Source organism: Poeciliopsis prolifica, unplaced genomic scaffold, assembly GCF_027474105.1.
Source record: "Poeciliopsis prolifica strain line A6 unplaced genomic scaffold, Auburn_PproV2 SCAFFOLD004, whole genome shotgun sequence".
In the NCBI taxonomy this organism is placed as follows: Eukaryota; Metazoa; Chordata; class Actinopteri; order Cyprinodontiformes; family Poeciliidae; genus Poeciliopsis; species Poeciliopsis prolifica.
In genome coordinates, this window is record NW_026562379.1 from 14,778,096 (window position 1) to 14,804,835 (window position 26,740).

The 26,740-nt window shown below is 36.9% G+C and overlaps 3 protein-coding genes across 4 annotated transcripts in view; 1 reads left to right on the forward strand and 2 right to left on the reverse strand.

Moving 5' to 3' along the window:
* Positions 1-3,941, reverse strand: part of yap1 (Yes1 associated transcriptional regulator) — a 30,860-nt gene extending 26,919 nt beyond the window's left edge. For both annotated transcript variants that reach the window (XM_055028589.1, XM_055028588.1), the window contains exons 1-2: positions 3,162-3,941; positions 1,270-1,505 (exon numbers count right to left, since the gene is read on the reverse strand). In XM_055028589.1, the coding sequence (XP_054884564.1) occupies positions 1,270-1,505; positions 3,162-3,362 (437 nt within the window). In that variant the 5' untranslated portion in view covers positions 3,363-3,941. The remainder of the gene's footprint in view (positions 1-1,269; positions 1,506-3,161) is intronic.
* A 3,283-nt stretch (positions 3,942-7,224) lies between these two features.
* Positions 7,225-16,719, reverse strand: cep126 (centrosomal protein 126). Its single transcript, XM_055028914.1, has 11 exons — positions 16,366-16,719; positions 15,309-15,428; positions 14,398-14,543; positions 14,205-14,313; positions 13,901-14,033; positions 11,014-12,736; positions 9,971-10,089; positions 9,586-9,655; positions 8,032-8,199; positions 7,866-7,930; positions 7,225-7,775 (listed from the first exon to the last, which is right to left on the reverse strand). Exons 1-11 carry the CDS (start codon positions 16,398-16,400, stop codon positions 7,704-7,706), a joined length of 2,760 nt encoding a protein of 919 aa, XP_054884889.1. The 5' UTR covers positions 16,401-16,719; the 3' UTR covers positions 7,225-7,703.
* A 1,568-nt stretch (positions 16,720-18,287) lies between these two features.
* Positions 18,288-25,902, forward strand: trpc6b (transient receptor potential cation channel, subfamily C, member 6b). The gene is made up of 13 exons (XM_055028915.1): positions 18,288-18,379; positions 18,520-18,614; positions 20,414-21,185; positions 21,269-21,454; positions 21,854-22,018; positions 22,139-22,355; positions 22,608-22,826; positions 23,014-23,278; positions 23,348-23,543; positions 23,817-24,017; positions 24,162-24,218; positions 24,967-25,042; positions 25,137-25,902. Exons 2-13 carry the CDS (start codon positions 18,565-18,567, stop codon positions 25,286-25,288), a joined length of 2,556 nt encoding a protein of 851 aa, XP_054884890.1. The 5' UTR covers positions 18,288-18,379; positions 18,520-18,564; the 3' UTR covers positions 25,289-25,902.
* Positions 25,903-26,740: the final 838 nt, after the last annotated feature.

Below are 26,740 nucleotides of genomic sequence, written 5' to 3' on the forward strand. Positions count from 1 at the left end.
TTCATCAGTGAAAACAAGTGGTGGGACTTGAGCGGTTTTGTCCTCCATCTCAGTTTGTGGACGTGGCTTGCACCAGAAATTACAGCTGCACCAGAAATGTGAATACAAAGGTTTCGGCTCAGGACTACAAAGCAGAAAACCAATTAATTGCGCTAAAATTTTCACCATTTAAATCTATGTGACAATTGATCAAAATGTGTGCATTTGGGCATCAAAATCCCAGCCTTAATGAAAACAAAACAGAAAATATTCAATGCTTCTTATTCATCTAATTAGAACCACTCACAAATTAGACAAACCATAATATGTAAATGAGTGAAACCTGCTCTGAAATATTCTATAAACAAACAAAAACTACTAAAATCTCATCTTTTCTTGTGAATCAAATATTGTGTACCTCACCTGAGCTGCATATAATACAAAAATTAACTACATGGCATAACATCATCAAATTATTTCCAACAATTATCTTAGGATGACCTGATCTGATCACTGCATTATTTAAATGACTGCTTGAGCCAAACCTCTATCCGGACAACAAGCTATGTTTTGTATACCAAATTTTACACAATTACAACATGATTGTTGCAGAAGTACATTAAATCCATGTATACCATTTTGTTCATTCATTGCTATTCACAATAAAGCCTCCAGTTAAATAAAGAATACATCACTACTCTCTGTGCTTTGCTAATAAGAAACAATTTTTTGGCCCAATGCAGAAGCAGCTGAAACAATAGTTTTTATGACACTCAAAGCGAAGCAAATCTTTTTCTTTATTGGCCAAACCAAAGTCTGCAGGTGATCAGCCAAAAAAATTGCAATCACTGCACGTTAGTCTATACTGAAAGAAAACTGCTTGAAATGAAATAAATTGTTAACAGGACCATATGAAGTTTATGACTACAGGTGAAGGTTGTGTCACATGAAATATATATTTAGAAACAAATGATACATTCTTGTGCATTTTGCATAATATGCTGGTTAAGCATTATGGTATAGAAACCACAGCTAAGATAAAACATTTGTCATTGTCAAACAAAAAGGGGGAAACTGAACCTCCTTTTCTAAAATTGTCTCTGGTCTTATTCCACTTTAAAACTATAGAGTTTTAATACGAATGTCCAAATCGAGCTACAAAATTGTCAAATCCTTCTCTGAAGTTGCCGATGTCCTAATTTTTTCTTTTGTTTTGTCTTTGAAGACTGCATAAAAAATACATAAAAAGAAAACAGAAACAGAAAAGAAATTAGCTGCAAGTACACTTACTTAAGAAAGTATCTCTGTCCTGAGGAAGTCTTGGCCATCTCCCACCCTGATGGCAGGGGCACGTCATCGGGAATCTCATAAGACGACTGACGGAGATGCTGAGGAGAGGCGCCCGCGGAGGCCATTCCAGAGAGGGAGCCGCCAGAAACAGCTCCCAGCTGCAGGGAGGCCGGGGAAGAGTGCGCTCGGACATGGTGGGGCGTGAGCACCCCGCCACTTCCAGCATCGGTGCTGGCCTGCGGAGAGGTGAGGAGAGCCGACAACTATTCAACAAGACTGTCTTTTAGCTTGAAATTTGTTTCAGAATGTTTTGTTTACATGTACTCAACACTATAAAACGAGACTTTAGATGTCATTAAAAATCAGGAAGGTTATTATGTGGGAATGCAATGTTCAATAATGGTTGAGTTCTAAGATTTACAGCCTTGGTTTGATTATCTCACCAAAACGTCTTTGATTGGAATGCAGCTGAAGATGTTGGTTGAATCAGTCGTTGAATTACGTGTCAAATGAGAACAGAAATTGTAAATTATATAAACCTTTTGGCTGAAAAATTATCTATACGAGCTATAACCCCTCACATCAACATGCCACCATCTTCAAACAGATTTTTGAACCATTTAGGTCAAAATTTCTGCTCCAACTAGTTTAGCAACAGCAGCAACTTCCTAGCAAGTGGAGCATCTGAAGCCAGAGGCAGTTGTTGCTAATGAATGGCACACCTTAGCTGTGGTTGTCAGCCTAAAGATCAACAGGCTACCTTATTAGAATAAATCATATTCCTTAATTACAAACCAGTTCTTATGTGTGATTTCTTTTTAACCGAGAAGGACAAACCAGTTGAGCAAAGTCATATTCATAATTAGTTAGTAGTTAATGTAAGAGTCCAGCGATGGTCGAAAAATATCAAATTAAGAGTGTTTGAAAAGTTAAGGATGTGTTAAGTTACTGAAACATTTTCTAGTTAATATTTGCATTCTTATAAGTGAAAGAATGGAAAATTTTGCTTCACTTTATTTATGATATAAACAAAGAAACATCTATTTTTATACATGTGGACAAGCATCCAAGATTCTACAATTGTCAAAATTGTGCAGAGGTGCAGTCCTCAGAGACAACACTGACATCAACATCCATCCATGCTCCATGATTATCTGTGCAAGGTTGTGGGTTGAGACTGAAGACTTATGCGCAAGTTTTTCCCCTTAAAATGAAACATAAAAATGGCAACATCTGGGTAAAAACAGTCTGCTACAGCAGTAGCGGTTTGCTTGCAGACCCAATGAGTAAGCCTGTTTCTACTTTGATTTGCTTTTGTAAAATACCACAACAGTCTGATGGAGTCTGTTCCACTTCTATTGGTCTGTCAGCACAACTTAGACAACTTCGTGTTTACTCGGTTGGAATTTGTTTTGAAGTTTCAAAACTACTGACCGAGAGAATGGAGTCAGGGACTGTTACGCATGCGCACCAATTATAAAACTTCTGCTTCAAGGAGGGAGTTCGGCGGGGGGATGGGGGAAGAGATGGGGTGGAATTAAGAGAAGAAGAAAAAAAAATCTGCTAAAAAGTAGAAATATTATTGATCTTCCACAAACAGACGTCCGAGTTCACTAAAACTCTTCTAATTCATTTATTTCTAAAAGGAAAACAACCTCGTCCTACTTTAACTAGACCTGCGTCTTCCAACATTTTTATACGTTCTGCACCAATATGTTTTCGTTTTGTTACACGTGAACATTTTTTTTTCTAAATTATGCAAGCCTGAAAACGACAGCAAAATGAGAAAGTGAGCAAGTTAAATGGGATGAAGTGTTTGAAGGCCCACGGGAAGGCCCCACTTTTAATCGGGATTTCTAAGCAGAGCCGCAGCAGAAGCAGGGCGGGCTTACTTGTCTGGAGTGGGACTTTGGCTCTGGGGGTTTGAAGAAGGAGTCCGGCAGCTTCCTCATCCTCATAGGCACCGACGGGGGTACGTTAGAGGTTTTCGGGTTCATCACGCTGTTGAAAAGTAGCTCCAGGTCAGTCTGCGAGTCGCCCCGTACGTGGACAATCTGGTGTCCGGCTGGAGGGTTGAGCTGGTTCGGATCCATGTTCCCCCACCAAATAAGAATAAAAAAAAATGCAACTGTCGGAGCAACTTTTCTTTTTCTTTTTTTCCTCCCAAGTGTCCCAAAATAAAAAAGTTAGAGCGCAGAAACTCAGTAAAGAGAAACTTGAGCCAATCCCCAAACTTTTGACACGCAGCAGGAAATCTGGAAAATCTCGACGCGTCTCAGTAAAGCATATCCAGCGTCATTGTAAAAGTTTACTTCTCTCTCTCTCACACACACACACAAAGTTTGTCACTTTGTTACAAAGTGCGTTAGCTGTCAGAATCGGCAGTAAAAAGCGGCGTTTCTCCGTTGTTTCCTGCTGGCATTCTTGCTAATGTAACAAAGCGCATATCTGCTCCACTCTGGAATCTGGTCGTCGCCCCCGCTCGTGGAAGTTAAAAGTAAAAAACCGCAGAGGCGCAGCGCAAAACACTGAGGAGGGGAACAAACAAACCAAAAAACCAAAAACTAAACAATATGAACGTTTGGCTGACACGGTTCTTCACACGATTAAACTCGAACTATCTTCAGTTATCTTTCAGTAAAAATCATGGTAAGGTTGAGCAAATCAGCGCTCCTCACTGGTTCGGGAGGGGGGGGGGGGAGTTTCATCCTGTTGAGCCTAAACTTTGGGCAGGATCAAACTTTATGGCCCATGGGGCGTCAGAGGCGGGGCCGACTTCCTAATGGGATAGGACGCTTTAAAGGTACAGATGGACTATAAGAAACCTGACGAGTCTATTTATTTATTTATTCAAATAATATCCTAATCTCTTAATGATTGTTTTATTCCATAATATTTTACAATGACTTTATAGAACAAACAAAAAAAGTAATGTGTACATTTTGGTGGGAAAGACAATTTGAACATGTACACAAATAAATAGCATATCTACAAAATACTAAGCAAAAAAATTTAAAATAAATTTATACGTTCAGTATGCAGTTTATAGTCTGTATTTTGAAACAGGGTGAAGTGACAGCAGTGACAATATGTATTGCATAGTTCCACAAATGTCCAAAGAAAAATGAAAAGTCCATGCAAAGTGAAGTGTTGTGATGTAATCTTGTTGTTTGTTTGTTTGTGTGTTTTTTCAGGAGATTTTTTTTTTAAAGTTTGTTGACATTTTGGTAAACATATTTTCATGTCAATAAAATCTAAATATCTTTAAATGACTATTGCTCAATTGTGATTTGCACGCCTGACAGAAACCTGTGTGGGTGGGGCACCAAAACTACCTCCATCCCAAGGGCCCAACCCCTCTTTAATCCAGCCCTGGGAGCACTGGTTGCAGTCTGTATGTTGGATATCTTGCTTTTTGTTTGTTATACCCTGACTGTTTTTACATCTATTTAGCTATTTTTAATTATTATACTAGGTTTTAGGTATCATTACGTTTTGAAATGGTCTTGGTGGTGTATTTATGAACCCAAGTCTGCTAATAATCTTCAATGAAGCTGAAGATAAAAGTATAAATATTCAGTCTACCATATGATATAATTTTGTTGCTTGGTAATATCAATCTTACCTTGATTATTTAATTTATACTGCCTAGCATCAGATCGATGATATCAGTCATTAAAGATCTTGATCATGATTAAAGTTAGTCAATAAAACTTTATTTGCAGAACACCTTTTTACACAGCTCAGCACACACACACACACACACTCATGTGTCCGCCTAATGAGGTTGATGACACATTTTCCCAAGAACTTTAACAATAAATGCAAGGCATCGTCACTCATCAGTGGGCAATAGAACTATTTATTCTCCCTCTCTCACTCTCAATCCCTTTTATTATTTTTTTTACAGTGTTCATGGAAAGTAGACCTTTTCAGTTCCCACAATTGTTATGCTAATGAGGCCTCTCTTCCATTGAGAAATCATTCTGTCAAGATCCTCTCTCTTTGAATGTTGAGGCTCCGTTTCATCTTTTCCCATACATCCACTGAATAAATGATTATGAAGCCCTATTAAATATCAACAGACACAGAAAGCTCCTAACAAATGCAAAGAGCCTCAGAGTTGCTTGTATATTTTTAGCTACATTAACATGTCTGTGAACTGATGCAAATCTCAGATTTAAATTCCTAATTCACCCAATCGCTGTCTCTAAGCACTAATACATAAAATGTTTTACTTCAGTATTTTAAATTAAAGTAGATCTTATTTGATTATATAAAGCATATAATTCCAAAATTACTTTGAAGGTTAGTGCAGTTGTGGCCAGTCTTTAAATTTCCCATGGTATGGTTGAAAGTGGTCATTTTCATGCCATCATACGGCTCTCAGACACATTAAGAGATAGTCGTGAAGACTCAGTGTAGCTCTGAAGAGACCACCCACTTAGAAGAGTTTGCCCACTTGTGGTCAAGTGGGCAAACTCTGTGATGATCAGTGCTGCAGGATATCAGTGGAAAGGTTTTTGTGATTGGATCTATTTATTGGAATCCTAATTCATCTGGGATATTTCACTATTTTTGTCCGGAATATACAAATACTTTTGTCTGATGGAGTCAGAAGAAAGTTAGACATCAGTAGAAATGAATTCGGGCGCCCCCTCCTGGCTGTTTTAGATAAAACACCTGAACTAGACCGCAGCATGTTTGGATCGATTTTGCAGCATGTTCTTATTTATGACATATGAAAAGCAAACAATGCCTCCCAAAAGCATTTAAGCATTCAGTTTGTTCACAATATGCCTTTTGATATTGATTTTATGTGAGAGATCAACACATTGAATTTTTGAATAACATTGAAAGGAAAGGCCAGATCTGTCTAAAATTGCTTTATTAGGGAGCAGGCTTCACAACAAACCACTGCACAGGCTTGTACCTGCACCTATAAAAATCTATTATGCGCGCCCTTCCTTGTTAAGTTTTTAATTATTAGACTGGCTAAGGTTTACATGATCGGGACCAGCCCAACCAACTTCAGGTCGGATCTGTCACAGAACAGATGGAACTTTCAAAAAATGCTATTTATTTTAATTGTTTGAACAGATTAGCTATGCATGTATGTCTTCAGTTACACTTAAACTACCCAGTAAAATAGCAGAAATGATGTGGCTGTATTGTATTGCACTTAAAACATTTCAAGATTAACAGCAATTCAAATAAAAAAATAACTTGAATATTTCCACTATTAGAAAAGTGTTAAATTTCAATACTTAGCTATTCAACAAGTTTATTCTTCATAAATAAGTTACATCAGTGGCATTGTCTGATTAAAAAAAAACGTAGATCTGATACTGATCTCTTTGAACACAACTTGTGATTTAAAGTGTTTTCATATCTGTTCTCAGTTCTGGTTTACGATTAAAGAAAGGGAGAATATGAATGGCCTTATATGGCAGTGAGACACTGCTGTCACGTTGTTATTTATAGCTTCTTCTCGGATCACTCAAAGAACCTGCAGTTAAACCAAAGAAGAAAAAAAGTTGCAGCCGTGTTGAAAAGAACTTTTTAACACTTCTTGGAACAAGTCCTAGCAGGCTCAGTAAGGGGCAAAACCAGACATGCTACTGAAGGAGGGGCAGCTACCACACATGCATAATCCCTGCAGCTTCTTCCCCCCTGGTGCTCCCATTGTTGAGCGAGGAGGGCAGAAAAGCTTGTAATTAAAAGCAAAGAAATGCACCACCCCACAAGCGAAATGAAATAAGTACAGTGTGTCATCTTTTGATGTCGCTTTAAATTGAAGGCATTAATAAATAGGACGAGACTTAAAAGTAGAATTCAGTGCACTTTGAAAAAAAATAAGGAGGCTCTTCGTGCTGAGCGAGTAGGCCCATAAAACACAATAATCTATTCTGGAGCCATAAAACAAAGACAAACACACCTTCATCACTGCAACGCTTTATTTAAACATCCTTACCAGGCCACAGTCGATTTATTGACATGCCTATAAGTAGTTAAAGATAGTGCCAAGCAGACTTAACCCAGTCGGCTAACTGCGTGTTAACTACAAATTATACTTTTAAACACAAGAGCTTTGAGAAATACATAGAAATGTAGTAAGTTGTATGTTTGTATGTATTTTTTAGAAAGTAATACCTTACATTTGGAAGGTATGGGTGCATATGGTATTTGGATTTTAGAAATGAATCCATATAGGCATCAACTTTCACTCCCTGATTGTAGAATAACAAAAAACAAGGCTTTTTTGAAAGTGCTGTATTACCCAAAACTAAATTCAGGGTTCAGATTTGGTCACATTTAGTGATGCTTCATCATTTCTGTTTTTGAGAAACTCCACTAAGCACCTTTGATAAAATACATTTTTTGGTAATAAGAGGTTTTGCACAAACAATGGTGAGACTGAAGAATAAAACATGCTATGTTTTCTTCTGGTAATGAAGCAGGTTTGCAGACGATGCCTGATGCTTGTGATTTTTTGACTCTTTGGTCTGAAAACAGAGCAACAAAGTGAGACATAAACACTTCCAACAAACACAATTTTGGTGTTGAGGCAGATACAAACTTTTAAATATACTTACAATGGGTGTACCAACAATTATATGACCATTGTTGTCAGTTTTGATTTGCCGATGTGACTTCAAACCTACACATGTAATAGCAAAGGGTATCATGAGATGCATACGCCAATGTCAAATTGTACTCAAACAGTCAAAGACTCATGCAAATAGCCTCCATTTTGCTCACAGTGCAGCTGGTGGTTGAGTCTGTCCAAAGAGAGCATGATTTTCTTCTCTTCTAAAGAAAGACTGTTGAGTCCCTCCTGGACTCTTTCAGGCATCTGTATTTGGGCCACAGGTTGACTCTGCTTAGGATTCACTTCAGCTACGGGAATCTGGGCCGCACGATCAAAACCTGCAAACCAATGCACAACAGTTTTATTGAATCATAGGCTTCTACCGGCTGCACTTTGCAAAAGTATTCATAGCTCATTCACATTTTCTAACATTAAAACCAGCAAGCCTACATGTATTTTTGATGGGATTTCATTTGATGAACAAAGTTGACTCAACAAATTGTGAAGTTGAGGGAACAGGATGCATGGTTTCTACAATATTTCACAAGTAAACACCTGAAAAATGTGGTGGTGCACATGAATTCAGTTTGTTGTTCCACTGCAACCAATTGCTTTCAGAAGTGTCCTAATTACTCAGTGTGCCTGTGTGTAATTTAATCTCAGTATAAATGCAGCTGTTTGGTGAAGGCCTCTGGGGTTTCTTAGAGAACATTAGTAAACAAACAGCACCGTAAAGACCAGAGAACATAACAAGCAGGTCTGGGAGAAAGTTGAGAAGAAATTTGAACTGTTCAGCTCATCATTCACAGAAGGAAAGAGTATTGTGCCACAGCAAAGACATTATACTCACCTCAGCTAAGAGCCTGGAATATTAAATTAAATTTTAAAATATTCTATTGATCCTGGAGGGAAGTAAATGTTGTTGTAACTCATAAAATGCTCTTCCAGGCAGAAAGATTATATCCTATGAAGCTATATTGGGCCCAAAGCGTTTGTTCAAAAGATAAAAAAAAGACTGAACTGAAAATAATTTTCTGAAACTGAAAAAAATGTTCAAAACTACCAAATCTAGCACCATATATTGCTCAATGACACATTATTTTGTGACAAGCTCTGCTAATCCACATCATTTGCTTTTCCTGCTACTCTTTAATTCTCTGTCTGGCCATATGGTTAGAAAGCTGGTCAGAGAGATGTTGGAGTAGGGGATATGATCCTCGCACACTATGATCGTTGGATGGGATGGCTAAAACTTCCTCCTCGTCTCTCTCCTTTTTTTGTCCTGCTCTGCCTTAATGAAGCCTTCTTTTGGACTCCTCTGGGATGTGGGCTTATAGTACATTATTAGCTGAACTTTCAAGACACTAATCAGCTGCTCCAAGTAGTAAAAATGATACCTTGCTGCTATAGTTACTCATCAAAACAACTGTTCAAAAGTAAAATCGAGCAAAAATCCTCCCAGGTGCACAGTATCCACAACTATGGGGAATATTTGACCAATTGCAAAAATTGAACTAACTTAACAGAAAAAAAAAAGAAAAACAATCAAGACCAATCTTTCCAGGGGCTCAAAGCTCTGTAGTGGTAAGAACTCTCATGTGGTGTTTGTCACAAGACATGCAGGATTTATACAGTAGAAGTATCTGAATATGTAAATATATTAGGAACTAAATTAAGTATAAATATTCTTTAAAAAAAAAAACTTAAAATACAGAAAGTTGTACCTTCATTTTGAGAAATTGTATTCCAGTTCCTTGGACCTGGTCTCATCAGCTCAGTGTTCTGCTTTTTAGGCTACAAAAAACCAAAACAACTTTGTGTTACATCATCATGTTCCAGATAAGCTTTACATTGTGACTTTTAGATTCTAGGGATCAACAGAGGTATAACCAGCAGCTGTGTGTCTGTGCTTTTTTTTTTTTAGTACAACTCAAGATCAACAGGAATGTCTTGATTAACAAGAAGTGTCTGTTAATCGACTTCACTTAGACAATGTGTGGTATTAAAGAGACAGCAAAACAAGTTTAAACCTACCAACTGTCTGATCATTAATAATTATGCTCACTTTCCCTCCCCACAGGGCAACTGCAGACCTGTGCAAAGATTCACCTGAGAGCTCTGAAGAAATTTCCTGCTTCCTGCAACAGGAGGTTGTCTGCTGTGCTCCGCAAAGGGTTTCCTGTAGACTTGCCTGCTCCCCGGGGCTTGCTTTTGAAGGACAGGTTTGGCTAAAAGAAGATATTTAACTTATGTAATCAACACTAAAAGGTCATAGTATTGCATCTATTGTTCAGGAACACATTGATTTACTCAGATTTTCCATTGGTGTAAATGGAAAACCTGAGCAACACTAAAAGGACAAAGTATTGCATCTATTTTTCAGAAACACATTGATTTACTCAGGCGTTCCTGAGTAAATCAATTAATTTAACAGTTTTAGACTTAGCTAAAATAAAGCTTTATTTGACAGACACAAAGGCAGATGAAATAACGTCCAGTCGTTAAATGTAACAAAGTTAATAAATTCAGCATCAACAATCCACTCAATAAAGAAATGAAAGAATTGCTGGCTATAATACATCAGAGTTGTCTAAGTGACAAGTGGCAAGTTTTGTTCTATATATCAAATATTTATTCAATTATGCATGTTGTTAAAAAAAACAGAAGCTATTTGTGCGTATATTTATGTGAAATTTAAATCTACTGTTCAGAAAGAAACAAGTCTGATGAAAATTTGATTGAACAGTAGAAAAATTGCCTCTTAGAAATAGTTTTGGTCCTCCTTGGATATTTTATAGCACTTTTCTGTGAACAAACAACATAATGAAGATGATATGTCAGGGATAAAACTGTAGAGATACGTAACGCAAAAATTGTAAAAAAAAAAAAAAAAATGTTTTTCATGTTTTCTTAGTATGAACCTTGTACTCTGTCGTACTAAGCTGGCAAAGGCATACTCCAAAAGACACATCTGTAATAGCAGTGAAGGATTCTTCTGCAGAGTATAGACTCAGAAAGACTGAATACATTGACCAGTTATCATTTTCCTTTCAATTGTACCACCTTGCAATAGTCTACCAGACTATTTCATTTAAAAGCACATTGATGTTTTTGGGTAACTTGACATGAGCACATAATGAAACATTCATTACCATCCTTTGTGTTTAAGGCACTGCGGACTCCGTCCCAGAGCTGTGCGATCTCTTCATCTGTGGGTGTGATGTGTAAACACTGGCCTTTCTCATTCATCTTCCCTCTTCCATTGATGTTGTGAATCTCTTGAGGTCCCGAACTGGATGCACCATTCACATTGCAGTCTAAAAACATGCAGATAGGGCAGGGGTATGTCTCCTCTGAGATGTTCCTGTACGGAGCCTCCTCTGTGACGGGGGCTTGTTTTACGTCATTTTCTTCCATCGGCTCTGTCCGAGGAGGTGGGCGGGGCACCATGATCTTCCCCTGGGTTTTGCCAATCTGAATCACCTCAGTGGCAGATTGAGGTCGTATGATGGTGCCCTTTCTTACTCGTGAGGAAACAGGACCCCCACGGAGTCTGGCCTTACAATCTCTCCGAGGGACCTTTGACCCACTGGTCTTGGTACTGGCACCCTGCGCCTTGACCCTGTTTGCTCGCTCCTGGGCCAAGTTAACTTGAAACCCAACATCTGCCCATGCTTCTTTTGCAAATCGATAATCAACAGAGGCAGCTGGCAGCGTTCTGACTCCAGGCTTTGAAGACTCATTCTCTCTAGTGACACTTGGATGGTGGTCCTTGGAGATGTTTGCTGGGTGGGACACGGGTTTCTCCTGGTTTGCTGTGTCTTGCTCTTTGGACTCCTTTTCTGGATGGACTTCATCAAACCAGCGAAGCTTTTTTTTCATGCTGCTATTGACCACCACATCTTTGGATTTTGCTCTGGTCAATTCAATACTGTCTCTTATTGCAAACGCTACTTGTTTTGACAAAATTAAATGTTCTGGATCATACAAACACAAATTCTCTGAAGAATACTTGGACTGTTTTTTTAGGATTCCTTTGAGTAGTCTGGTGTTGCATACTGAATAAGTGGAGATCATTGGTGTTTCTTTATCTTCTTCTTTTACGTTGTCACACTTCTCTGTCTCTGATTGATTATCAGAGAAACATGTAGATGATGTTGATGTTGCATTCATGAGTTTCTCTGTTTGGTACATTAGGTTTGAGACTTTGTTGAGGTTATTAATGGAAATAGAGGCTACTTTCTCAGATAACCTCTGGAGGTTTTCTTTTACTGTATGCAAAAGGACTTCATCATTTAAGTAATTATTGGGAACACTTCTTTTCATCTGCGTCTCCAATAAAATGTCATTTTCAGAAGAGAAAGGAATGTGTGATGGATACATCAACTGACTGTCTTCATCAATAATTTGAGATCTATAGGGTAACAAATAGTCTTCTGTGGCATCTAAGTCTTCCACTTTAGTATCATCAGCATCAACTTCATTGGTGTCCAGAATGGTGCGGGTTTGACTGCTTTTCATGGATTTTGCCTCCAAGTGCTTTGAGTCGTCATCAGCAAGTGTAGAAAAAGCTGTTTGTTTTCCAGATGTGACGCTTGGGGAAACATTCATATTATAATATGTCTCTCTTTTTTGTTTGTGTTTGTCAAGTTTTCTAAGAAGGGCTGAATTTTGATCCTGAAGCATCATTGCCGAGACTGAAGTCGGGGCTGATCTTGGGGTTAAATCACGCCGCTTCTTTAGTTTCTCAAAGTCCAGAAAAAGTGATGAATACGGACTCCGTGGACTTAATGTACTTTGGTCTGAGTTTTCAATCTCCAAGCTGTCCTTGCTTAAAAGGCTTTCAGAAATACTGGTATCAGACAGCTGGCTTGCCTGCAATACAGAGGCAAAAAGGAAGTATTGAGTGAAAAAGAAATAACTGTTCAAAATGTTACAAAAATGTTCTAATCATATTAAGTAAATTGGATTTAGAGCTAAATATATTCAATCTAACTATGGTGAAAAGTATTCAGTGATGCTTTGATTCAGTGAAAGAAAGTAAAATAGAAAAATTATTCTAAAAATATATTTTTTCAAGTGTGTGAACAAAAGAAGCAGATAAAAGTACAGAACATAATAATTGAAAATAAAAAAAATCTATTAAATAAACATTTTGATCCAGGCATTATTCAGATTTCTTGATCCAGGTTTCTTAAATGCTAATTCTGCTTCACAAACAGAGCAAAAAAGTTACATAACCGACTTATACTACAAAATACACTTAGCCCAGGTCAGAGTGCTGCTCCCTAGCGGTTATATAAAGTACTACATTACACATTTGAATTATACTTTAAGATCCTTTTACTCCAAGCCCCCAAAATAAACTCCAGTTCAACCAATAGCCTTCAGAAGTCTGTGCCATTTGAGATATTATTTGGAGATATAAAAGGCATTATAAATCAAACTGACTGTTATGATTGTTGACACCTTTCCACTTTTTATTTGTAGAAAATGTGGAAAAAAAATGTTTCCAGAAAATATAAGACAAAGTTAATGAATATATTTGCAGGAAAAATTTAGTCGTAATTAGTAGAAGACTGTTGGCATCCAAGAGTGTGAATGATACAAAGTTGTACTTAAGCTCCCCCTAGCGGTGGTGAATGAGTACACTGGTCATTCTCAATGGAACGTTTGAATTCGGAGCATATTTTTTTTACTCGTTTAAATTGAACAAAATGTATTTAAATTCAAATAGAGATGATTCCATGACCTCAAAGAAAATTGTTTTTATTACATTAAGTCAAGGGGCAGGACTCAATCAAAACATTTTCATCCAATTAGTTGCATTAGTCTATAATTGACTAATTAGGCTACATTTTAATCAAAAACAGTATGTCGACATAATAAACAAGACGTTTTGTTTGGAGATGACATTTGGGTGCCAGGTCAATGGGCATATCAAAATACACACTTCTAATGCATTAATATGTATGGAATTAATTCATTTAAATGAAGAGTTCCCACGCCTAAGCTGTTGAAATAAAATGACACAAAAACCTCAAAACTGTGAATTTCCAGATCCTTCCTGATGCGGTGCTCCTGAAGCAGTTTAGTGTAGGCCTCCTCAGCAGTGAGCGTTTGGCGGGGAGAGGATTTGGAAACTGTGGGAGGCTTTGTAGTTGGAGGGCGACTTTTTCCAAGTAGGAAAAAAAAAACAGAAAAAAAAACTGAATATTAACCCTTTAACTGTTAAAAAAAGGCAAAACTGTATTTACATACAGTATTGTGTCAACCCATCGATTATGGGACAAACTACATTGTTTTATGTGTATAAAGTATGATAAATTTACAGCATTTTTACCTGGGAGTGTGAATGGGTGACACCACTGAGGGGGTCTGGGTATACCAATCCGCTGTGTGTTGGATTTGACTAAGTGCCTCCTCCATATCTCTGTTTTTTTTTTTGATAACTATAATAAAAACAAAACATCGTGTTAAGTTCGTCGATAGATTGTTATCTCAAAATTTACATGTGTGTGAAACGCGACACCAACGTGGCCTGAATCTCTGAGAAGGAGGCAGATGGGCTCTCTGGAAGCGCTGGGTTGCCTCCTCTACCTGCTGCCTGCGCTGTTGCAGGATGTTGTTTCTCAGGAGCTGCTCCTGAATGTCCCATTGCTTCCTCCGCTCCTCCAGAGCCCTGAGCAGCAGCAGAGAATCCAGGTGAGGAACGTTCTCACATGATGAATAGACACATCTTAGAAACAGAAACCTGACTCTGTTTCTTCAGATATGTTTCATGATAGTCATTAATAAATAATGAGGATTAGCCTAGGAAGCAAATAATAATAATAATAATAAAAACAGAATATTAATTAAATGTAAACAAAAGATATCAGCTTATTTACTGGGAAAAAATAGTTGAAATATTTCAAAAATAATTAAACATTCTGAGAGTTTAGACATTGAAAAAGATTATATTCCCTTTGAATCCTTCCACACTCAGCAATTTTACAACCACATAGTTTAATGTATGTTCTTTTGTTTATATGTGACAGACCAGGAAAATTGCACTTCACATAATATATGACCTTCTCAGGAGCTGTAAGTTAGAGCTTTAATATGTACTGAATTCAAAAGCAAAAGGAAACAATATAAATTCAGCACTATTTTTCTTTTGCGATACCTCATAGAGAAAGTAGAAAAAAATATGTATAACTAGATAAGCATTGCTTATTGGTTCAAAAACAGAACCTCACATATTTTGTTTATGCTGATAAGAAAACCTATTAGTGTGTTTACAGGACTTAGACACAGACAGAATGACCTTTCCAGCGAAAGTGAAAAGATCTAACTCTACAGTAAACTGAGTCTCTCCAGAAAGGTTTGGGTTGCAACCTGCAAACATCTTGTCAGAACAAAGGACAAGAAAAAAAAAGAAATGAAAACAGAGAGAGGAACTGACTTTCTCCGTTGATTGGTCTCCCGCAAACATTTCCGAGCTCGGGCTTTGCACAACCTCTGCTGCTGGATCAATAGTAGCCGCTCATTTCTGAGATTTCTGGTATATCCAAACTTGGAGTTTCTAGAGGAGAAGTACCATGCTAAGGAGAAACATGGGTGTCATCCTGTATGGGTTTCTGTTTGCAAAGTTACTAAGGTACCTGCAAACTAAGTAAAAGATTACTTAGCTAGAAAAAAATGGGTGTTAATTTTTCAGTCATATTTTCAACATGTTATTCAGACATTTATAAATGTCATAGTTCCAGGCAAAATATTTTATTTATTAATAATTGAAAAATAAAAAAAAAATCTATTAAATAAACATTTTGATCAAGGCGTTATTCAAATTTCTTGATCCAGGTTTCTTAAATGCTAATTCTGCTTCACAGAGCAAAAAAGTTACATAACCGACTTATACTACAAAATACACTTAGCCCAGGTCAGAGTGCTGCTCCCTAGCGGTTATATAAAGTACTACATTACACATTTGAATTATATTTTAAGATCCTTTTACTCCAAGCCCCCAAAATAAACTCCAGTTCAACCAATAGCCTTAAGAAGTCTGTGCCATTTGAGATATTATTTGGAGATATAAAAGGCATTATAAATCAAACTGACTGTTATGATTGTTGACACCTTTCCACTTTTTATTTGTAGAAAATGTAAAAAAAATATAGATATATATTTGCTTCCAGAAAATATAAGACAAAGTTAATGAATATATTTGCAGGTAAAATTTAGTAGTAATTAGTAGAAGACTGTTGGCATCCAATGGGCAACAAGAATTATAGTTATAAGCTAAAATGAAATATATTTAATTTGGAACAATTTAGTTAACAAGTAATTCTCTACTCACAATTACCTGTGAGTAGAGAACATCATGAATAATGTCATAAATTAAACAGACTGTTCATATAACCTTCATACTATTGACAAGCTTCACCTGAACACCTCATGCGTTGTGCGAGACAGAGTTCCCGGTATTTACAGGATTAATAAAATAAGTCATTTGAGGATACAGTAGATAGGAGAAGTTTGCTTGTAGAGCCTGCATCCTCCCAGAATCTTGCTTTTTGATGTTCGTAGGGACAGCTCCAAGTTCCTGAGCAAAACTGAGCCGCTGCTTCTTCTTTTTTTTTTTTTTCTCACTACGTCACGCCGTTAAATTTTAATTCACTCATCCGTTTTCAGGGCGAGGTTACAGTCTTCAAATCCAACTAGCGATACGTTCTACCATTATCCACAACCGAGTATCACAAGTTCATTTAAAAACGACACGAAAAACGTCATTTGGTAGCGATAGCTGTGAGTTTCCGCTTGTGCTCTGTGTATAGTCCCTCCATGATAGCAACCGGGGGACGCAGTTCCTTAACAACCGCGTGCTGCCTTTACGTACACCAAAAAGTGTCGGAAATGCACTTAAACGAAGACGAAACGTCATTTAACACGACTAACCTGAAAACAAAAAGGTATTGAAAAGATAAAAACACGCATCCGCTCAATTCCTACCAGTGAATTTTAATATAATACGTTTCGGTCATACGTAAATAACGGAGTTTATCAGCAATGCAAGTTAGAAAGTGAAACATGGATTTGTTGCACGCATGGTGAAATGTTTCAAGCAGGTCTTTTTTATTATTATTTCAATTAAGGCCTACAGGTAATAAAAATAGCAAATTCAATTTTTTCAGAAACTATCATGACGAAAAATAAATTTATAAGCATTTTTGAAACCGAAATGCCATCCTACTGCATTATCTTGCAGTATTGTATGTAGATGATCAGTCTATGGGACTGAATTGTTGGGTCTGGTATGGATCAGGACATTTCTTAAATTTTCCTAAATTTTGTGTTTTTTCATCAGCTTTAAGCCATAACTTCTGATTTCAAAATTTAAAAAATACTGGAATTAAATTATCTATAAGCTATTTTTAAAGCCTTTGAATTTCATTTTTTGTATTGAGTTATTACAATAGGTACACTTTGATTATTTTTGAAATATGTTGACGAACCTCTGTATTATGTGTTGTGGCTTTTAGTAAAACACATAATACATAAAACACATTATTTTGATGCAAAACACATTATTTTGTCTATTTTTCAGTATGCTGAAGATTTAGTGTTTCTTCAGCACACTAAATCTCCCGAAGAAAAACAAATTTTTATGGGTTTTTGTTTTGGTGTGTGATTTTAAAGTATCCTCATTTGGTTCCTCCTTAAAAGAATACTTTCTGGAGACACCACTGTGCTTCTGATTTTAAGTATTCAACATAAAAATGACACTTCCTAGTTGGGTGTCTGTACCCTATCACCATCTATGAATAAAATACTGGAAAGAGTAGTATTTGTGCTTACTTGTTGACCCCTATCGAGAAGCTTTGATTTAAATTAATGTTTCAGCCAGTCTATATATACACTCTTTCTACACTGGTGGAGCTGATTGCTTTCATTGCTTAGTTTGAAAGCTTAGGTGTGTCTGTAGCCTTTTACCTTTTATTTTTGAGTGCATCATCAGTTAAGAGGATTTGGGAAAATCCGCTTTTCCATTCGTTGCTGTCCTCAGAACATGGGGTAGTATTTTAGGACATTGCAACAATGTCCTAAAATTGACACACTCAGGCAGACTTCCATCTAAAGCCAGAGGTGGATAAAATCTGGCTAGTTTGATGCATTTGATCTGAGTTTAGTGCATAATTTCACTTCAATTTTGATAGAATCTTCTTTTACTTCAAAAACCTACTGCCCTATTTTGCTTTGCAGAGGCTTAAAGGGGCATTTATTGAAAATAAAGGACAGGGAATAATCCTGATGTAGGACACACCTATAAATCTGCTCAAAACCCGCCCACCAGGCTCACAAACACAAGCACTATGAGAACCATAGGTGGTTGGCATACTGTCACAGTCAAACAGGTGGTAATGAAGCAAACAGTTCCTCCTTGAGCTCCACTTGGCCATGTTTGGATACAATTTTGCCATATGATTTAATATATAAATGATGTGAAGGTTATTTAGTGGACCAGGCTTTTCCAAGGTGAGTGAAACATCCTATTGGATTATTTCAATAGATTAATCCTTCATTTTCTTTTTACTCCACATAGCAATCTTGTTAATCTAGCACAATATTAATGCAGTTATTAATATTAATTGCAGTTATATTAATTCCTTTTACAGTAAGAGTCATCATATCCTGATGGACATCTCTGGATCCCTGTCATCATGATAAAACGCAGCAGGACTCTCACTTTGAGGCAGTCTCAAAAATCCAGGCAAGTAGCTTTATCTGTTTTATAGGAATCAACACATTTTCATCCAATCTTATGAGATATTTTTTTTTCATTATAAAGATTGTAATTAATTTTAAGGTTTAGAACTACTTTACTTGAATAATGGGCAGCATTTTTTTTTAACTTAGCTTTTTCTCCGGGATGCCCCTAAAACCACACAAGAAGAAACATATTTAGCAGTACAATAAAATGATTCATATGCATTTCTTGCATGCACATGATGTTGCTTAATGGGACAGAATAAAGTTAACACTAATTATTACTACATAAAGAGGCACTATTCTCGTTTGTCATCTGCAGCAATTGTGCTAAAGCAATTAGCTCCAGAGATAACCATAGTATTTAAATGCAATTGCCTGAACAGGGTCATTTTAGTCGTTTGACAGAAGCACACGATAGAAATAGTGTTGAACAAAGCCACTGATGTATGATTCCTGTATAAAATAAAAAAAAATCTTGCATGTCAAAAAAAAGACATTTTCTAATAAAATTATTCTAAGTTGGAGAACCTTTACATTTCTTGTGAAAAGAAAAAAGCCTCAAAGAAAGACAAATATGTAAACGTAATTACAATGCTTTTTGTTTGTTGCTGTTTTTGTAATTGAAATAATATACTGTTAGTTTTAAATAGGTTTTAATATTTTATGTTTTAAATATTGACTTATAAATGCCTAGCAAGAGACTGGGTTTGCAAATCAGCCTCCAGCTGGAAGGCCTATAGTCAGGACAATTCTTTTAAAGGTAACAATGTTTTATGATTTGTCCCAGATCAAATAAATCTAAAATTAATAAATGTCTCTTCACTTGGAGAGGATTATAATATTATCCCATCAGATGAAAGAGCAGATGATGAATCTGTGGGTGGCATCACACATGTAAACCTGGTGCGAGTTATAATAACAAGACCAACCTGAGGTACAATCTCAGCCTTCCAACAAACAAAGGCTGGGATGAAACTGATATTTTATCCCTTTATTGTAGAATTATAACTGCGATCTTCAACATAATTATGGAAATGTTCATGTGTTATACTAATGTAAAGAATTGTGTGTAAATAAATAGGCCTTTTCTGTACATCTAATTAGTAAACGACCTTCAGTATAAACAACTATTTTGGTTAGATCTTAGAGGTTTGACAGAAAGCAGAGTTTGGGATGTTTCATGATCTTGCCCTACTTTATTGCTGACCTGTCTGAGGTGTACCTTTGTTCTTGTGATGGTGATTTTTCTCCAATGTTCATCTTACATTCTTTTGTTTGATCCACCATGCAGAGATGAAATGAATATGACACAGACAGAGGCTTTTTAAAAAATCTTAAATGCAAAATTTGTACATAATTTTTATTTTTTTTTTACAGTTTTTACTTAATTACTGCACTGAATATATTTTTCTTTCAGAAAATTACCTTTTTGGAGTCTGTATATTACAGTTAAAAGATTAAGCAATCACTAAATTAGTTGGTGGTTATTTTAAAATTGATTCTGATTAATACAATTAATCATTTCAGGTCTGTCCTAGGTTTTAACAAAATAATTCAAAAGAAAAACCACAAAAATGCCTAAAGGTCAGAAGTTTGATGATACTTCTCAATGACCTAATATACTGATAAGTATACATACTGATACTTATCAGTAAGTATCAATACTTACTCTATTATGAAAAATACACATATACCACCTTTGTGTGAAGTATTGAAACTTTGATACTGCAAGATGCAGTCTCTGTTTGCATCTTTCTTACTACAACATCACATGCCCACAACATGTTCATCCGTCCTCAGATGGTTCAGTGAAAGGAGAGCCTTGATGATGGCGGGGCATGTTGGAGCCAAACATCGAAGACAAACAGCTCGGGGAGCTGGTTACCTGTTCCAAGCTCACCCTTCCTCCTGCCTCTCCATTGCTGAGGAGGTGTTCCTAGAAGCTGCAGAGTACGGCAACATCCCCGAAGTGAGGCGGATGCTGGAGGAGCTTCCACACCTCAATATCAACTGCGTCAACTACATGGGGCAGAATGCACTGCAGCTGGCAGTCGCGAGTGAGCACTTAGAAGTGGTCAAGCTTTTGCTTAAGAGGAAAGAACTTGCAAAACTGGGGGATGCTTTGCTGTTAGCCATCAGTAAAGGGTACATCCGCATAGTGGAAGCCATTTTAAGCCACGAGGCGTTTGCAGATGGTCAGAGGTTGACGAAGAACCCCAGGCATGACAAGACACGGGACGACTTTTTCTCCTACGATGAGGACGGCACGCGTTTCTCTCATGACATAACTCCTATTATCCTGGCTTCTCAGTGTCACGAGTACGAGATAGTACACATGCTACTATTAAGGGGGGCCCATATAGAACGTCCCCATGACTACTTCTGTCAATGCAGGGCCTGTATTGAGCAGCAGAGGCTTGACACCTTCTGCCACTCTCAGTCTCGTATCAGTGCTTACAAAGGCCTCGCAAGCCCAGCGTATCTTTGCCTTTCGAGTCAGGATCCTGTGATGGCAGCTTTGGAGCTGAGCAATGAGCTCGCACTTCTGGCCAACACTGAGAAAGAGTTCAAGGTACAAAAATACAATTCTTGTCTCGTCCAAAGTATAATTTCACATATTATGCCTTAAATGAAAATGTAATTTGTCTGTTTCAGAATGACTACAAGAAATTGTCCATGCAGTGCAAGGACTTTGTGGTGGGACTCTTGGATTTGTGTCGGAACACAGAGGAAGTGGAGGCGGTTCTAAATGGTGACATGGAATCCATTGCTAACACAGCGACCTCTGCCAAACCGAACCTGATCAGGTTAAAGCTGGCAATAAAATATGAAGTTAAAAAGGTAAATATTGTTCAGCCCTCCAATTTATTTTTCACTTCTTTTTTCAACCTCATGCACTAATTGACATAGTTTCTTCAAATTTTATTTTGTCTTGTTGAAACACAAAGACATGCATGATTGTGAAGTGTGAGGAAATGTGATGAGGATTCAAACATCTGAAAAGTGTGGTGTGCAATTTTTAGCCACCCTACATCAAAACTGTACTTTGTGTGTTTTGCACATGTAGAGATTGAAGCTTCCCCATTCTTCCTCACATAACAACTCAGATTCAGTCAGAGTGGTTGGAAAGTGCCAGTAGGGAGGGGGAAAAAACAAAAATCAATCACAATAGTAATGTGCTTTTACCTCATAAACTTCTAGGAAATGCATGGATCAACATAAATATCTTATTTTTTGCAGTTTGTGGCCCATCCAAACTGCCAGCAGCATCTCCAATCAATCTGGTATGAGAACCTGACTGGACTGCATCAGCAAACAGTTGCAGTTAAAGTTCTTTTTGTCTTCGGTGTAGCTATTGGGTTACCTGTCCTAGCTTTTATTTACTGGATAGCACCATCAAGTAAGGTTAGTTTTTACCCCTATTACACATTATTATAACTCAGAGAATGTTTTGTTTTTTAAATGAGAAATATTTACAGTTTATGTGGTAAATTGATGCTTCTCAAAATGACATTTTTATCGCAGTTGGGGAAACTCATGCGTGGACCCTTCCTGAAGTTTGTGGCTCATGCAGCTTCCTTCATCATATTCCTCTGTCTGCTGGTTCTAAACGCAGCGGACCGCTTCGCAGGAACATCACTGCTCCCGAACATGACCACCCACGATTACCCTTCACAGGTTTTCCGGATGAAGACCACCAGTTTTACCTGGATGGAGATTCTTATCATTTTCTGGGTTATAGGTATTCTTTTGACACATTTTACCTGAACAAATGTTTTTAAAGTTACTGGTATACAGTAACTGCCTATCACAATTAAAAACAATAGATTACCGTACAACTGCAAATGTAATGCTAGTTGTATCTCCACCAAAATGTACAGACGGGGTAATGGTATACATTCTACGTTTCAGGATGAATTCCCTATTCTGCTTTATTGTTTTGTTCATTGTCACTGTCAGCTCAACAAATCACGATTCCTCTCCCCCCCTACAGGCAAGATATGGGAAGAATGTAAAGATATTTGGTCACAAGACATCCACGAGTACATCTTAGAACCATGGAACCTTCTCGATTTTAGTATTTTGGCCATTTTTATGACCTCTTTCATCGCAAGATTAATGGCTTTCTGGCATGCACATTCTGCACAGTGCTACATTGACAAGCATCCATTCAACATGACCTTGCCTTCTGAGGTGCAATATTTTCAGCTGGGTAAGTATACATCCAAAATTGTATACATTTAGTTAGATATATTTATGATATAATGAACCGTTGAATTCTGGGGGGCTACTATGGCTTTCATAAGTTTCCTTTTCTTACACAAATAGTAAAAATAGATAGGATGAATGTTTACAAAACCTAAGGTTCTCTAGGTAACACCATTTTTACATATTTTCAGCAAGAATTCACTGGATGCCCTCAGACCCTCAGCTTATCTCCGAAGGTCTCTATGCGATTGCCATCGTTCTGAGTTTTTCCCGCATTGCGTACATCCTGCCTGCCAACGAGAGGTTTGGGCCGTTGCAGATCTCTCTGGGAAGAACGATGAAAGACATTTTTCAGTTCATGGTGATTTTCATGACGGTGTTTGTCGCTTTCATGGTGGGAATGTTCGATCTATACTCATACTACCTTGGAGCCAAACACAACGTTGCCTTTACAACGTAAGTGCAAAACACTTACAGGCTGCGACAATAGTTTGTATGTTATTATTGATTTCTCTCTTCTTCCAGGGTTGAAGAAAGTTTTAAAACATTATTCTGGGCCATCTTCGGACTGTCAGAAGTAAAATCTGTGGTATTAAACATCAACCATAAGTTTATTGAGAACATAGGCTATGTTCTGTATGGCGTGTACAACATCATCATGGTGATTGTTCTGCTGAACATGCTCATAGCCATGTTCAACAGCTCCTTCCAGGAAATCGAGGTATGACTCAAACACAACATGTTTTTTTAAGGTCTTATTGGCTCTAACAGCCATTATTTGAAAGTGGATATTGAGAAAAGTAGGTAATGAGAGAGGGGGAAAGCATTAAACCAGTGAAGGTAGTATCGACCCCAAACATGTTTTAATTACTTCTTGATTTTGTCTTTCATGAGTTATCGTGGAATACAATCCATCGTCTTTTTCAATTTTCAGCCGACCTTCATGGTTTTTTATTTCTAACCTCCGAATGCCTTCTCTTATCTGATACTTCAGGATGATGCTGACGTGGAGTGGAAATTTGCCCGAGCCAAACTCTGGTTTTCCTACTTTGAGCATGGCAGCACTCTGCCTGTACCCTTCAACCTCATTCCCAGCCCCAAGTCTGTGATGTCCTTCCTACTCGGGATAAAGACATTGATCGGATCTTCAAGAAAAAGCAAAGAGAATTCAAACAATGACATGGATCTAAAAAATGTAATACATCTTCTCCAAAATGATTTCATACCTGACCTTTGGCAAATCTAAATTTGGGTTTATAGATGTTATAAAGTTCTGAAAATGCAATTAAAGTGCAATAAAAGTCTTATTTTCTGCTTTTCACTCTTTCTGATACTATAGTTAAGGGAACACGGAGGACTGAAGGAGGACTCATCTGTTCAACCTACGCGTCATCAAGTAAAGCATTTTTCATTTCCTGACAACAGATGGTCATTTCTTAACAACACATTTGATATTTTGCACACATTTTCTGCATATTAGTGTGTCTCCTAACAAACTTAATAAAACAGCATCCATATTTATTGATAGAAAGATGTGTAGAAAGTCTCAAAAGCATAATATTTTATTGTAGTAGTATAAAATAAAACAAAACTCTTTTTAACAAATTCATCCCCTAACAATTCTTCTAAAAATAAATATAACGGAAGCAGTTTTTTTAAGTTACACTTTACATTTTTAGGCTATCAGAGCATCTGGCAACTTTTCAATAGTAAACTTTTAACTATTTTTCCGGGGAATAAATATGCGATACAGAAATGTATTTATTCTGGCCTTCATTCAAAATGTGTCATTTAGATGAAACTAAGGAATATTTTGTGAATTTATTGTGTGAATAAATCAATCATCATATGCTCACCGTTGGGTATGGTGGAGGATGTGAGATGCTGTGGGCCGTTTTCCATCCCATAACCCTGGGAATCCTAATAGATTGGAGGGCAATCTGAAACTCCATGTAAAACCAGGAAACTTAATGAAAATGTTGCAGTACTCGTAACATTAAGTAAAAGTTTATTTCTTAACACGGTTTTCCAACTGAATAAGAGAATCAAGTTAAATGTTAGGTTAAAAAAGAATCAATGTTATATTTGCTACAAGTTGATGGGTCATTGATGTAACACTTGAATATTTTTTTATTTTTTCGCAGAAAGTAATGAACTGCCTCATCAAACGATACATATTTAAAGCACAGAGAGATAAAGATAACGACGAAGTGAATGAAGGTACGTTTCCTGGAAACACTATTGTTTTTTTTTTCATCTCTAGATCATGGAATTGCCAAAAAGTGAATAAATACATAACTTACTTCACTCAAAGGTGAGCTGAGAGAGATCAAACAGGACATCTCGAGCCTTCGTTACGAGCTGCTGGAAAGAGGGAACCATGATTTAAACACACTGGCCGATCTTGTCAGGCAGCTGGGAGAGGTTGTGCAGAAAGAAGAGCAGAGAGGGGTTGTCATTTCTTAAAAACATGTATATAATAGAAACAAATAAGTTGTACATAACACATTCTCATATATTTGTTGCACGGGTACGTTTTTAAAACTACAGTGTTAGTTCTGTTTTCTAAAGAAGCCTATGAATTACTGTTTGGCTTAAATATGACCATTTTATTAGGAAACTTAATCTTCTTCAGCTGTATCTGTTCAGTTCACCACATGGTGGCACTAAGGTAGTGTATTTTTCCCTTTGTTGGTTCTGGGTGTGTGGCTGTTAAATAATTAATTTACAGATGCAATTTTGTGTTCCATTTTTGATAAAGTCTTGTAGGCAAGTGAAGTGTTCATGTAAAACAAGGAGATTAGTTTGATTGTGTCTGTTTGGGCTGCAATTCATGCAATCCAGAAGTAAGAACAAAGCTTTTTGGTCATAATTGCTAACTATAAAGTTAATGAGCTTTGGCTTAATGTTTAGAGGAGTCATTACACTTTAAAATTGTACTGCAATAAAGTGAAGGTTTACCTGAGCATGCTGTTTAATGGATGTCATAATTATCAACGTTAGTTACCTTCGCTTCATTGAATAAAGATGGGTTATGTTTTCTTTTTAACTATTGAAACAGATCCTGTTTTCCAATAACTAAATAGCTAAATTACTAAGAACAGCAGAAAACAGGCTATTTCTTTTACAACCATAGGTTAGCTTCAAAACTATACAGAGATGGATTTATTTTTTATTTTATAAAAGCTAAAGATATATACATAAAAAAAGATTAGTAATAATGTTGTGAATTGTAAAAGTATTAAATACATAACTGACCTCTATTAGTGGCAGAAGTTGATCCAAAATTAGACATTACAGAAGAAAATGATAAGAAAATCCAGGCTATCACAACATCCGAAGAGCGCATTTTGCAGATATGAATGTGTCATTGTTATCCACGAATTATGTAGGCCACTGCATGAGAATTCCCTCTGATGCTGTCTAAAACATGACGCAGGAGATAGGGCCAAGGACTGCGTGTACATCATGAGCACATGCATCAGCAACAGTCAGACTGATTAACTTGAATAGTGAAACCCTGTTCTGCTATCTAACTAGGGTAACAGAAGAGTAAATTAGATGAGAGAAATGAGATACTGGAAACTAGAATACATTTCCACTGACAAAAAGGAAATATGACAAAAAGGAAAACAAAATCTTCAATATGTGAAAAGTCTTTTGCTTTAAGCAACATTGAAGAAATGTATGTTCAAGAAGGAAACATGTAATGATAAACTGAAGAGTGAGTTTTGCAGTTTGAAGTGAATACACACCCGAATACATGTATATCATTTTTAAAAAAAATTCAAATCAGAAGTTTGCATTTGCACATTATAATCATGAATAAAATTTTGGGATTGTGATTATGTATTGGAACCTTTAACTCAGATATAAAGTACCTGTAGTAATATATCTTTTTCAAAATTACCTTATAAC

Bases quoted from the DNA above. Each gene is read 5' to 3' on its own strand.
- cep126 (XM_055028914.1), bottom strand. From the start codon at position 16,400: ATGCAGGCTCTACAAGCAAACTTCTCCTATCTACT. The intron at 9,656-9,970 runs GTGAATCTTTGC...GGTTTTTTGTAG, and splicing joins AATTTCTTCAGAGCTCTCAG to CCTAAAAAGCAGAACACTGA. The intron at 7,931-8,031 runs GTGAGCAAAATG...TTACATGTGTAG, and splicing joins ACTCAACCACCAGCTGCACT to GTTTGAAGTCACATCGGCAA.
- trpc6b (XM_055028915.1), top strand. From the start codon at position 18,565: ATGATAAAACGCAGCAGGACTCTCACTTTGAGGCAGTCTCAAAAATCC. The intron at 21,186-21,268 runs GTACAAAAATAC...TGTCTGTTTCAG, and splicing joins ACACTGAGAAAGAGTTCAAG to AATGACTACAAGAAATTGTC. The intron at 25,043-25,136 runs GTACGTTTCCTG...CTTCACTCAAAG, and splicing joins TAACGACGAAGTGAATGAAG to GTGAGCTGAGAGAGATCAAA.